Source organism: Hipposideros armiger, unplaced genomic scaffold, assembly GCF_001890085.2.
Source record: "Hipposideros armiger isolate ML-2016 unplaced genomic scaffold, ASM189008v1 scaffold_253, whole genome shotgun sequence".
Lineage (NCBI taxonomy): Eukaryota > Metazoa > Chordata > Mammalia > Chiroptera > Hipposideridae > Hipposideros > Hipposideros armiger.
In genome coordinates this window covers 1,496,237-1,511,185 of record NW_017731603.1, presented here as the reverse complement: position 1 = coordinate 1,511,185, position 14,949 = coordinate 1,496,237, and the positions used below count along the sequence as shown (strand labels likewise).

Here is a 14,949-nt window from a genome sequence, read left to right as displayed (position 1 = left end):
CCTTTGAGCTGCACAGAGCACTTTTATTTGACCACATTTAATCACATTCAGTAAACACTATTTTAGTACCTACTTTGGGGCTGGAAAATGGGCAGTGTATAGGGATTCAGAGAAAAGGCAGCCCTCAGCTGAGTGGAGAGTCAGTTACCATGTGGTGCGATACGTGGTGATAGAGGACACACAAACTGCCTCTAGAGGAAAAGCACCTACAAAACAGAGGGCAAGTTGCCCAGAGGCGTCTCCAGCTTGACTGCATTTTAAAGGACGTTAATCAGATGAGGGCATATACAGAGGAAGGGACGAGGGGATGGTTGTGTGTCAGGGTAGGTAGTGGTATCTTGCTGTTTGCCAAAAGAGAAACATGAGGAAAAAGCTTAAGGCAGAGGAGAACACTTTCTATTCTGAGAGCTGTAAGAGTTCAGCGCAGAGACGAAGAGTGGAGGGATGAAGCCGTAGAAACACCAGGCAATGCAACGAGAAATTTAAACGTGGGTGTGCTGTGATCAGATTTGAAGTTTATGCTAGACAATGGTGACACCACAGATGACTCACCGCTGTGAAAATTCTCGGGATGTTTTCAAAATTCTCAGAATATTAGCTCCAACTCTACCTATGTTCCCATCCAAGAGAACACATTGGATTGCAAATGGGGGTGAAAGATGTTTCTTATAAGAATAATGGAATCTGATCATATTGGCTGTAAACTGACTTGACAATAGTGTGTCAGGATATCCAAGCTGAGTCTGCAGTCACTATAAAAGGAAGATGGATAAGAAAACTAAAGCCTAGTGAAGTTAAAAAATAGTGAGGTTAAAAAAAAATTCTCATGTTCAAATAAATAGTTAAGGCTAAAGCAAATTTCTAGTCCAGTATTTTGTTTACTATTCGCTTATGCACAATCACACAAAGCATCTCACCCTTCTCATACCCCTGAGAATTGTGTGAAGTATGAAGTGAATTCTGTAAAAGAAACATGTAAAAGTCTATTCTGTGAGAACTCTTCAATATCAGCTGAACATGTCCGTCACCAAGATATTCTTTTTAACAGTTCATTAATTCTGGAGCCTTCCTAGTCGCATTGGAAAGAAAAACCACAGAAACTCTGGTGAGTTATATTTTTCCCTTTGTTAAAAATTTATAATTTTGAAATAAATAAATCATTCTGGCCTTGGGAATGAATTTGGAAGATCATTAAGCCACTATAATTCCACAAACAGTCAATTACTGATACCAATCAATATTATTTGCTTCTTTTTTTTCATAGAGTCATAAAACATTAGTTCCAGAAGAGAGTTTTCTAGGTCAACTAATATAATTCTGATTTTATAGATTTTATATTTTATATAATATAATATAAAACTGAGGTATAGAATAAATCACTGTCCAAGTTCCTCAACTCAAAGACAGCACGGGTGTCATTATTTCAGCAACTCATCATTCTTTCTGCAAGTATTTTTAGTGCTGATTTCACAACAGACACTTTGATAAGCAGTAGTTTGACTCAAATGATAGGGACACTATGTAGACAACATAACTACCTTGATAAGCAGCATCTAAAAATAAATAATATAGTGTTAATGACTGCAAAATTTTAACTTATAGATAAATTATAAGTAGGATATTTTTACTTTTCTCAAAGTATTGAAGATATGAGCTATTAATTAATAAGCCAACAAATTTTTTTCAGCAAAGTAAATCTCCTGTAGGTTTGTAGTTTTAGGAAGAAATAAAAAATTGCAAATAAATATAATGTATAGCTAAACAGCCATAAAACCAAAATGTAAATAGGTCATGACTTTTACCTGAGCATCAAAATGCAGTGCAGTGCTACCCCTGAGAAGCTTCATTTGTCCAGTGTGTACCCCTCCCCCAATTAAATGGGATTTAACGCAGGCACAGTGTATGGGGGATGGGAGGATTATTAAAAGTCCATTGGATCCTCTCATTCTGTAGATGAGAGCCTGAAGCCCGAGGAGGTGAAGCAACACACATGAGATGACACAGCTGTTTCGTGACATTGCGGTGCTGTGACTAAAATCCTGCTTTCCAGCCACCCCACCCATTGTTCCATCAACTCAGGCTGGGCCTGAGTCACTGTGTTATGTTCTTACTCTCTTTCAGGTGAAGATGAGCCGATCAATGAATCTTTTTAGTGCCCTGGCAGCAATGGCTGGAATCATTCTCCTTGCCTTTGGTTTCATTGTAGATCAAAACTACCTTTGTGGCTTTTCTGGAGAAGTTAGTGAGTGCAAGGCTATTACTGCCCTGTTCATTGTAAGTATGCCGCCTTTTTCGGGTTTAGTCATAAAGGCTTATGGGGCACCCAATCAGCATCATCCAAATAATGTTGCAGACACATGTATTTTTTTTATTCACAAACATTTCCAGAGATCAAAGTACCTGATAGACATTATACCAGACACTGTAGAATAAAAAAATAAACATATTATAACCTCCAACTTTAGGGATTCATAGATAAGTAGAAGAGAGAACACATGTACATCAAAGAGTATAATATAAAAAAAGTGATATACTAAAAGAAAAATACAGGTATAGCAGTATGATAGTAGCTCACAGTCCTAGATGTACATTGGAATCACGAGTGGAGTATTTTTATAGTTTTGGTTTTAATAGTTGCACTGGACTTCTGATAAAACAGGATAGATGGAAAACAGGCATTTATTTCTGCTCTTTCTAAAATCCCACTAAAATTAGTGTAAAGGGATGTAAAAGACATGAATCCACATGAAGAGAAAAAAAATAGCCAGCAAGACCCATTAAAAATTGCTGAGAAAGATGAAAACAAATTGCCTAACTTTCTGAAAAGGGGGTCCTAATAGAAGTAAAATATTTCACATGGCAGCTTCTAAGCAACACTTAGAATACTGACGTACCAGGACAATTGGAAATGGGAGAAGAGAAGAAAATAGAGAGACTGGTTCTGGTAATACTGAAATGGGTTATGTGGATCAACCCTCTTCTGAAAACAAAGGAAAATGCTACATTGAAAAAAAAAAGAGTTTAAACACCTTAAAAGCACTGAAGAGCTGAAAAGTGATCTGGAACTCCTAGATCAAATTTTAGATGAAAGTCTAACTTGAAATCTGTCAATGGAATGTCAGAGAGTAACAAAGCTGTTTGTACCTCACATGCCAAGTACCTCACTTGGGCCACTTGCCAAGGTTGCCCAGTTGGAATCTGACTCCCAGCCTAAGCACAGTGAAGGAAAAAGAAACCAAGATAGGAAGACTTAGAAGAGACATTCCTTGATAGAGTACTAACACTCTTCAGGTAAAGGCGAAAAGACTTACAAAGTACTCTGCCCTATAATAGCAGAGAAAACTTACTGAGTAGAGTGAAAAAGAAGAAAGTCCTTGAGAAGCTGTGGGCACAGACCAGAGCCTCTGACGACATCCTCCCATCCCCCACCCCCCACTGGGATTTTAACCTTTGGTAGACATAAACAGGGTGAGTCAAGAATGCACAAGCCTGAATTTGGACTTGGTATTTGGTGCATCTAGCATCTGACAAAAACCAAACCAAAGGTTATCTGGGAGGAAGAACATCCAATAGTCTCACAAAACTCCTACAAAATTTGGTATCATATTTGATACTACACACTAGATAGATCAGAATGAATCATATTTCATGGAGAAAAATATGGAGATGAGAGGGTAGGGATACGAGACACAGAGTAAAAAGGTCTAACATAAACTTCATTAGAATTATAGACAGAGAGAAGAGAATGACACAGATAAAAAAATGACAGATTTTTAAACCAATGAAAAGCATTAGCCCACATATGCAAGAGGTCCAGTGAATCCCAAATACCTAGAAACTTTACAGTGAAAATATAGAAAACAAAAGACAAAAAAAAATTTAAGCAACCAGTGAAAAATGACATTGTCTTTTTAAAAAAAACGGTAATTAAAATAATGGTTATATTCGGAGAGATAATAATTGGAAGGAAGTATGACAGGGTCCCCCAGGGTGTGGGTCTATCCTTCCATTCAAAATAAACTATCTAAGCTCAGACTATTTTGACATTTTCGAATTCACACCCATGTAATTCTTCACAGATGTATGTGTTTCAAAAACAAGATTGTTGTTTTAGTTTATAAAATCAGACCAGTCCTTACCTGGATGACACTTTGAGTAAATTTATTCTTTGAGACTATAAATGTCTTTCTCTATATTCATCTTTTTGAGACACTGATGAAACTTAGACCTCAGAACATTTGATAAATTTGATCTGTATGGTCAATAGTTTTTCCTGGAATCATTTGCAAGAAGGCTTCTACAAAAAAAGACAGATACAATGTCAAAGTGTTCAACATGTTTTTTAAACTTTTAAAAATTTAAGAATAAGTGTACAGCTTGATGGATTTTCATCAACTAAATACATCTGTTCATCAAGTTACTGTTTTCCCCCACTTTCTGTATTGTAGTCTTTTGAATGAAGTCACTATGCGTAACAAACAGTAGGGAGTTAGGCTCCAGCTCCCTAAAGACAGAGTATCTACCTACATTATTTGAAACTCTTCTAAACTGGGAATTCACCCATTCTTCCTCCACTTACTTATATATTTAGTCATGTATTTATATCAGTATGGAAGTATGGGTATTTATTTTATACTTTGGGTTATAATTTAAAACTATTCGTTTTGGTGTGCAAATTGTTCAGTTTTAGCCACTGGGAACTCTTCAGTTGGCTCCTTTGATTCTTTGGTATATCCCTATATTGTGAGGAGTGGGGGGTGGGGTGTTTGTTTTAGGATTTCCACGCTTTCTGTCACTACAACGTTCGCCAGGCTCCTCTTGTGTATCCCCTGCCTTAGGCCTACAATAAGTAGGCCAGTTCTCCAAGGAGCCCTGGTTCCTTTTGTTGGAGAATGGTATTAGAAACCAAGGTATGGGCAGTAGGTGTACTTTCTGATACTGGAGTGCCATTACTTCTGAGGCCCTCCCAGCTGACAGCAGGAAATAGATGTGTGTGCTAATCCATGTACATACACATGTCTATATATAAATATTTATGTATCCGTCGCCATCTACATTAGTCTGGGCTTGAGTTTCATATTGATGCCTACAACACTAATCCATTACTACATGGATCATTTTAGCCTTCCCCATCGGTTAGCCGTAATCTTCCCCTCCAACAGTGAGAAACCTGACTCCCACCATCCTTTATCCATTTACTTAATTTTTCAATTACTTTATATATGCAGAGTGGTGTCAGATTGTTAAATGATACCTCCATGGGAACCAATTTATGAATAATAAATTATAACTTATCAAGTAGTTAAATATAACATAAATATATTTTATAAGTTATATTTAACTGATAAATCCATGGGAAACAGTGCTTATAGTTAGTTCCTCTGGCTAACTATAATCTTAAAGGCTCCACTGACTTCCAAAGTGCCTTCAGTAAGCACCTTCCTCCACCTCCAATCCTCTTTGGTGAGCTTATTTTATATATTTGTGATGCAATTAGATTACTTCGTCGCAGTCTAATTTACATCCTGGCATTCTTTGATCACCTAAACAATTTTTTTTTAATTTGCATACATTAAGGTTCACTCTTTGCAAAGTAAAAGTTCTTAATTTTTATGAAGCCCAGTTTATTTTTTTTCTTTTCTTGCTTGTGCTTTTGGTGTTGTATCTAAGAAATGATTGCTGAGCCCAAGGTCATGAAGATGTATTCCTATATTTTCTTCTAAGAGTTTTATTGTTTTAGCGCTTATATTTAGCTATATGATCCATCTTAATTTTTGTGTATGGTGTGAGGAAAGGGTCCAGCTTCATTATTTTCCATGTTGTCCAAGCACCATTTGTTGAAAGGATTTTTTAAAATCTATTTTATATTTCTATGGCACACTTGATGAAAACTAATTGAGCATGAAATGCAAGGGAAAATATTCTTCAGAAGTAAAGTTGAAGTAAAACTATCAGACCAACAAAAATTGTAAAAAATTGGCATTGGCAAACCTGCACTAAAAGGGTATGATAAAGGATTTCTTTAAGCAGAGGGAAATGCTGAGATAAACACCAAAGGAAACACAGTACTTCTAGAAGGAATAAAGGGCATTGAAAATGGCAAATTTGAGGACAAAACTAAAAGTATATGGAATGTTTAAAAAGTAGTAATTTTTTGTGATGTTTAGATGACAAAATGGCATACAAGCAGAAAGGGTATAAATAGAATTAAAGTTTTAACATCCTAGCATTGTCTGAGATGTGGTATCCATTGTAAGTTAAATAGGCAGCTGGTAATTTCCACAGTCATCACTTTGAAAAATAATTTTTCATGTAGACTAAGTAAGCTTATACAAATGAAAAATTAGAACAATCAAAAATAATTTTTAAATAGCTTATTAATTCAAATTTGAAAGTAAAGAGAAAAATAACAAATGGGGCATTTAAAAAATAAATAATGAGAAGAGATATTTCAACATAAATATATCAGTAACTACATCAAATGTGAAATACTCCAATTTAAAAAACAGAGGTTGTCGGGCCGGCCGAGTGGCGCGATGGTTAAGAACTGGCTTGGGACGCCAGAGGGCCCCGGTTCGGATCCCACATATGAGGGCCAGTGACACTGCCCTCTACAGCTAAGATGCTGAACAACAGCTCAACCTGGAGCTGGGCTGCCATGAGTCACCGGCGACGGCGTAGGCTGCAGCCCCTGTGGCAGTGGGTTGCCATGGGCTACCGTGTGTAGCCAGCAGCCAGCGTGAGCGGCCAGCAGCCGCAGTGAGCGGCCGTCCAGAAGCCGGCGACTGATCTGCCTCGCCGGGGAAGAGCGCAATGATGGTGCCAACTTGGGCCAGTGAAGCAACGTCCTCCACAGCTAGACTGAAGAACAAAAAATGACAGCAAGTTGTCTGTTCCCCTTCCCCCAATTCCCCAGCACTGTTCCCATCCCCCCAATTCCCCAATAAAAATCTTTAAAAAATAAAATAGAGGTTGTCATAGTGAGTTTAAAAAATAAACTGCATTGTTTACCAGGGGCATCTATCTGTAGCAATAACAAAAAAGTAAACTTAAGGCAAAAAGCCTTGCAGAATAGGGGGACTTTCATAATGATAAAAGGATCAATCTACGAGAAAAATATCACAAATTTAGGTTTGATTGCTCCTTATAACACAGTTCAAAATGTTAAGAGGAAAGCTAACAAAACTTAAAAACATAGGTAGAAAAAGCTAAAATCATCAAAAGAAATTTTAGCACACACCTCTTAGTAACTGAAATAATATGCAGAAAGACAATAAAATTATAGGATTTTGAGAAGGACAATTAAGAAAAATAGATCTAACTGCCATGTAGAGTACACTGCACCAAAGAACTGCAGAATACTATTAACTACTTTTGAACATAATTGATGGAGGCCAGAAGACAATAGAAAGACATCTTTAAAGTGCTCAAATAAAATAATACCAACCTGGAATTCTATGCCTGGTTAAAATGACCTTCAAAAGTGAAGGTGAAATAAAGATGATAACTGACAAACAATAATTGAAAAATTTCACATAGAACATTTTCAACAAAACTATACACTGAGCCGTAGGACAAATCTCAATGAAATTAAAAGGAGTATATATTCTCTGAATACAGAGGAACTGTGTTAGATGTCAGAAAAAAAAACCCCCCAAAAAACAAAGAAAACCTAACAATTCCAAAACACCTTGGATATTCTAAATTGTGCAAGGCTCTAAAAGAATTAAAAATTATTTAAATGATAATGAAATATGCATACCAAATTTTATTGAATGCAACTAATGTATGTTTAGAGAAAACTCTATAGCCTTAAATTGAAATATTGGAAAAGAAGAAATCCTGAAAAATATCTAAATATCCATATCAAGAAAATAAGACATCAGGAGTTAGGGCTTTCTCTTAGTCTGCTCACGCTGCTATAACAAAATACCATAGGTAGTCTTTAAAGATAGTGACATAGTGAAAGCAACAAAGGAACAAGACAAAGAAACAAAAACTGATAAACATAGACAATAGTTTAGTGGTTGGCTACCAGAGCGTAAGGAAGTGGGAAGGAGGGTGGCAGATGAGGTTAAACGAGATCAAATATATGGTGCTGGAAGGAGAACTGATTCTGGGTGGTGAACACACAATGTGATATATAAATGATGTATTAAAGAACTGTACATCTGAAACCAATGTAACTTTACTAACCATTGCCACCCCAAGAAACTTTAATTAAAAGAAAAAGATAGTGACATAGGCTCCTGAACTCCCCTCCTCTCATGAACACACCAAATTTACAGCTATACATGGAACAATTCCCTGTGAAAGAAATCCAAAAACTAGCTGATTGAGTCCTACACACTGGGGAAAAAAAAAACCCCAGTTTGAAACAGGCAGGAAATATAAAATCTGAACAGACTAATTACTAGTAAGGATATTGAATCAGTCAAAAACCTCCCAAGAAAGAAAAGTCTAGGAACAGGTGGTTTCACTGGTGAATTCTACCAAACATTTAAAGAAGAATTAATACCAACCCTTCTCAAACTCTTCCAAAAAATAGAAGTAGAGGTTTCAAATTCATTTTACAAAGTCAACATTATCCTGATACCAAAAACAGACAAGGATAGTACAAAGAAAGAAAACCACAGGCCAATATCCTTGATGAATATAGATGCAAAAAACCCTCAACACAATATTAGCAAACTGAATTCAACAATACATTGAAAGGATAATATACTGTGATCAAGTGAAATTTATTCCAGGATGCAAGGATGGTTTATCATACACAAATCAATAAATGTGATATGCCACATTAACAAAACAAAGGATAAAAATCATATAATCCTCAATACATGCAGAATAAGAATTTGACAAAATTTAGCATCCTTCTATGAAAAAAAAATCAAATTCTCAACACGTTGGGATAGAGGAATGTACCTCGACATAATAAAAGGGATATGACAAGCCCATAGCTAACATTGTAGTCAACAGTGAAAAGCTTTTCCTCTAAGATTAGGAACAAGAAAACGATGCCACTCTGACCATTTCTATTAAACATTGTACTGGAAGTCCTAGCCAGAGCAATTAGGAGACGGATTAACTAATTAATTTAAAAAGTCATCCAAATCAGAAAAGAAGTAAATCTGTCTCTATTTGCAGATGACATGATATCATGTATAGAAAACCCTAAAACTTCTACCAAAAAAAACATTCAAATAAATGAAGTTAGTAAAATTGCAAGATACAAAATCAATATACAAAAATCACTTGCATTTCTATACATTAATAACAAACCATCAGGAAGAAAAATTCAGAAAACAGTCCCATTTACAGTCATGTCAAAAGATAAAATACTTAGGAATAAATTTATTCAAAAAAGTGAAAGATCTCTACACTGAAAACTATAAAACATTGAAGAAAGAAATTGAAGAAAGACATTAATAAATGGAAAGATATTCCCTGCTCATGGTTTGGAAGAATTAATATTGTTAAAATGTCCATACCACCCAAGAGTCATGACTTTTCTGACAACCCAATATATTTACATATAAACTCTGGTATGGTAAAAGAATTGGAAAATATTTTTAAAGCAGATAACACCAAAGTTTTAATGTTTTTTATATACAAAGAGTGACTATAACTGACAGAAGTCAAGAATACAATAAAAGCTAGACTAAGATTATGAGGAAGGAATTTACAAAAATGCAAATGTAGTGGTCAAACCGACTCATAGAGTGATGCTCAAAATCACTAGCAGTCAGGGAAATGCCAGTTAAATTCACAATGGCCCAAGATTTTACATTCACTACATTGGCAAAAATTAAAGAGTTTACAAATTATTACAGGTAGGGAAATGGTGAAAAGGATGCTCTTGTATATCAATGGTCAAAATGTAAGATGTCATTACCATTTTGGAAAGCAAGAGGACATTTATTTCTGTGAAAGACACATACCTGCTAATGCCGGTATCTCTCTCCACAGCAATTACACCACCTCTGTGTCAGGGTATGTGGACAAGAATGCTTATTGCAGCATTGCTTGGTGCAGTAAAAACAAACAAACAAACAAACAAAAACAGAAAAGAAAAGAAGAGGAGGAAGAGGGAATTAATTCTTTCCTGTCACTAAAGAATGAACAAATGATGGCAACTACGTCATGAGATATTACGTGTGCACTAAAAACCATGTGACTCTAAACAGTTTTTCAACCTGTAACCCAAACACTAGGTGAATATGGTTGTAGAACAGGAAGTCAACCATATTCATCTTTACAAACCTTCACGGGCAAAATGCAAGTGTGTCCAGCCTCTGGACTCCTAACAAGGTGTGCGTCGTGTTTGTGCTCTTAGCTGTCAGGATCCAACATTTTAAAGGTCTTTAGTGATGATGAAAGGACACAAAGTGGTACCGAGCCTGTGCTTCTTTTTATGTGTCTCGTTCTGCATGTTCCTCTTTTTCTGGGCCTGTAGTTTTCTCTTTTCCCTCTTTTTCTTTTCTTTTCTATTTTTGCTTCTATCTTTTTCCTGTTTCTTAACTTTTGGTTCTCCTTCAACAGATCATTTTTTGATGTTATTTCTTTGTATTTTATTTATGAAATGGAGTATTTCCTACATGTAATTTAGAAAATAGACTATTTTATATGACTTTGTTTAAGAAAATAATATGCTGTGTTGTGTTATGCTGTGCTGTGTTGTGTTGTGCTGTGTTGTGCTGTGTGTTGTGTGTTGTGTGTTGTGCCATGTGTTGTATTGTGCTGCACTGTGTTGTGCTGTGTTGTGTGGTGCTGTGTTGTGTGCTGTGTGTTGTGAGTTGTGTGGTGCTGTGTTGTGTTGTATATTGTGTTGTGCTGTGTTGTGTTGTGTGTTGTGCTGTGTTGTGTTGTGTGTTGTGTGGTGCTGTGCTGTGTTGTGCTGTGTTATGTTATGTGCTGTGCTGTGTTGTGCTGTGTTATGTTATGTGCTGTGCTGTGTTGTGTGTTGTGTTGTGCTCTACTAAAATCGTTGTATGCTGTCATGAGCCCCTACTGATTTGCTTCCTAAGCATCAGATACACTTGAGACATGTTGGGGGTCCTTCTCCCGGGCATTGCTGCCTCATTGTAATCAGGAAAACCATTATTGTGCTAAGACCATGACTCTTCATTTTGTTTTTCCTTCTGTTACAGGGAATTTTGACTGTGTTGACGGCCTTCAGCGTTATTGAATTGCTCATTTCTATGTCTTTCGCAATTTTGACTAGACCCTTTGACTGCTGTGACTGCGAGCAATGGTGTTGAATAGCACTGTGAGAATAAAGATGTGTTGTAATATTACGGAGAGATGAATGATGCTTGTGGTAAAAGCCAAAAGGAGTACAGACTCTTAAGGTTGCCAACTCTTTGAAGCCAAAGGGAGTGACTGAAGGGTACAGGGTCGGGGAACATTTGGGCTGATAAAACACACCCTGCCTCTTTGCAATGCCCTCTCCTCCTCTCCCCAAATCATGTGGCTACGTTGGTCACGTCCTCTGTCAGTCATGCATTCACTGAACTAGAGAACAGCAATGTAGTGTTGCCACTGTAACACACAGAGAAATGAACCAAAGCCCAGAGTGTGGAGTGACCAGATCCATGATACCTGCTTCTGATTCCTCCAAGAGACTCTCCCTAATGCCTTGTACTCCACTGTTGTGTGGAGAGATGGGTCAGTTGGAAGAACGGCGTGGCTCACTAATTTCACATTGATTAGGCAAGATCACCCATGTTACCCACTTATGACGACAGTAGCAACCACAATGGAGCAAACATTGGTGAAAACCACCACAATGTTCCAGGCACCGTGGGAAGCGTTTTACGTGTATGACTCAATCTCACAAAAATTCTTAGAGGCCAATTGTATTTTAATACTCATTTTTCAGACCAGGAAGCAGAAACACAGAGAGGGTAAGTAATGTGCCCAAGGTCACAAAATTTGTAGGCGGTCTGACTCCAGAGCCCAAGGTCTTAATCCCTATACCAACATATCAATGTCTCTTAAACTTTTGATCTGGGAACTCCTTTGCACTCTTCAAAATTACTGAATACTCATTACACATTATACAAATAACAGTTTTATTATTAAAATACCCGTATTTCCCCAAATAGGAAAAATTAGTGTAGAGAGTAGCACCGATATATAGTTTTACAAATCTCTTTTTTTAAGTTACTTAACATTCTTTTATTTTTTTAGCTTTATTCAGTGATCACTGATATGCAAAAAACTGCACAGATTTAATGTGTGCGTACACCTGATATCATCCCCATCACCAAGGTACTACACATACCCATCACCGCCAAAAATTTCCTTGTGTTCTTTTGTGAGGTTTTGTTTTTGGTTTTTGGTAAGAACACTTAATATGAGAGCTATTATATCTCCTTTACATATTTTACCGTGCACAATACCATATTATTAACTCTAAGTACTCTGGGATATAGCAGATCTCTAGAACTTACTCATCTGGCAGAACAAAATCTTTATATCCTTTGAAAAACAAATCTCTGGTTAACTTTAGTGCCCATTCACATCATCTAAGGAATGTTTAGAGCCCTCCATGCACCACCTACCACCACACACCAATTAAATCAGAATGTGGTGAGAGCCGGGCATCAATATTTTGTGAAGGTCTCTGGGTGATTCCAACGCAGAGTCGAGTTTAGGCACCACTGCTGCTCTCTAACCAAATGGAAGACAACTGAGTTCCTTAACTGCCTTTGCGTTCAGTCTGCCGTGACAGCTCCTCCCCTGTATCCTGTGAAGAACACCACTGTCAACTCATGGAAAGCGGTCCATAAGGTCTTAATATCATTATGAAAATTGTTTGGAGGTCACAGACTCCCTAAAAGGGTGTCAAGGACTCCGGAAGCTTCCCAGACCGCACTTTGAGAACAGCTGCTTTATATAATATTGCCTCCACTAACAAAACACCTGCTCCGTGTTAGAGGCCTTACCTCTGTCATCTCAATTGTCACAACAGCCCCCTGAGAGGTATACCTGGCCTATGTCACACACGTGAAAACTGAAGCTCAACGTGGTTACCTTTTCTGAGACCACAAAAGGAGTATGATTTAGAATCAGGGTTTGAATCAAGATCCCTAACTCCAAATCCCATTGTCCTCTGTTGCTTTGGGCCTAGAAGAAACTTGCATGCTCAAAAGAAATAAATGATCAGACTTTCATTTCTGCTATTTCTGGAAGGAGACAGGCTTATAGGTGCATGTGTGAGGTCAGAAGACGGGAAGTGGGGTTCTGATGAAAATGTTTTATTTTCATTTATTTTTAAATATTTGTTTTTTAAATATTTATATCCGGTGAGGTGAGGTTCTGATGTAAAGTATTTGGTGGCAGAGTGAAGTTCAGATGTGTGTAGTCTGAGATATATTTAAGGGTGAGAAGCCGTCACCTCACAGTGAGGGCTTTACAATCAGACCTAGTTTTAAATGTCGGCTCTGCAATTTAAAGCTGATTGATTTAACCTTTGTGAGCTTTAAATTTCTAGACTAAAATGCACAATAATACCTACCTCACATGAGCCTTATGTGGAACATATGAACTGATTTTACCAGTGTCTGAGACTTAAAAATCACTTAGTAAATGGTAGGTTTTCTACTAAATTTATAATTGAAGTGTTCTTGCTTTCTAAACATCCCATTTTATCACTTGCTTTGTGACTTTAGGCCAGTTTCCCCCATTTCTTGAACTTTAGTTTCCACAATTATAAAACAGAATCAATACTATAGGCGTTGTATGGACAGAACTTGGCATTGAAGTAGGTATTCAACTAAGGTTACTTTTGTAACTGTTCAAAATGTAAGGTAGTCCCTCAGGACAAAAAGAAAACCTCATAAATGACAAAGCTCTTAAGTACTCAAATTTACATTTTCTTTCATTTTAATTATTTATAAGTACAACATCGGGACTTTCCAACGTGTAACCAAGTTCTATTTACAAGAAGATCTTTTGTTTCACCTTTGAAGGACCCTGTGTCTTCCTTATCGATTCTCTGAAAGCCAAACCCTCCACCACCAGATACTTCTGGGTGCCAACACCTTATTCAGCAGCTGGGAGCATGCCATGATGTTAGTTCCTGATGCTGGAGAGAGTTGTGATAACGATCTAGGTGGGAGAAAGAACCAGAGCAGAAGCATCATCTCTCATGGCACTGCACAGAGCACAGCAATCAGAAAAATAGGACCTGCTTCCAAGGGACATCCAGACTAAAGGACACAAATAATGATGATAGTCCATCATAATTACATTATGAAATGTAGTTTTCATAAAAAGCAAAAGGTTTCAGGGATTTTAAAAAAAGGAATGCTAGAAGGTGGGGGAAATAAAATCCAGGAGAAAAAAGTCTATCAGACAAATATTAACTAAATAAAAGTTGAGTGAATAAACTTTTATATAGACTTTAAGAAATAATCATTTGGAAGCAAGAAGGCCACTAGCTAAGGGCAAGGCTTAATTCAGAAAGATATACTTTAAAGGTACAATTGATCTAATAAAACATCCTCAAACATTATAGACAAAAAAACAAAAAAGAAAAAATGGTGGAACAAAGAAAGTGCCACTCACAAATCCAAATCGTAGTGGAGATTTCAACACACTCAAATGCTAAATGGTATATTGATCCAAACTAGCAAAGACAAAATGCAAGTTTCTTTATATAAATTGAATTTCAAGTTTACGTAGGAGGAATCACACACAGAGCCACCTAAGTGATTCCACTGGCCACAAGAACCAGAATAGCAAACACCTGAAGACAGACTTGGAATTTAAAAGGGGGCCTACACAGAGACAAGGACATGGAAAATCAGGTATGTGATCCCAATCCAAGCTTCACTGATGCCAGACATTTGCCAAATTCTGACCCCGCTCCTATGCTCACTAAAGTGAAGGCACAACCCTCTAACCATCCATCATCCTGGACCCAAACCTCAGGCCTCACAA

The 14,949-nt window shown here is 37.1% G+C and overlaps 1 protein-coding gene across 4 annotated transcripts in view; it reads left to right on the top strand.

The window, feature by feature from the left end:
- The window catches only part of MS4A5 (membrane spanning 4-domains A5), a 48,371-nt gene extending 37,096 nt beyond the window's left edge, over window positions 1-11,275 (top strand). For 3 of the 4 annotated variants that reach the window (XM_019656023.1, XM_019656022.1, XM_019656020.1), the window contains 2 exons: window positions 1,049-1,105; window positions 2,122-4,585. In XM_019656023.1, the coding sequence (XP_019511568.1) occupies window positions 1,049-1,105; window positions 2,122-2,433 (369 nt within the window). In that variant the 3' untranslated portion in view covers window positions 2,434-4,585. Of the gene's footprint in view, window positions 1-1,048; window positions 1,106-2,121; window positions 4,586-11,150 lie in introns of those variants that run through there. The other variant, XM_019656021.1, reaches the window with a different exon arrangement.
- The last annotated feature ends 3,674 nt before the right edge of the window (window positions 11,276-14,949 follow it).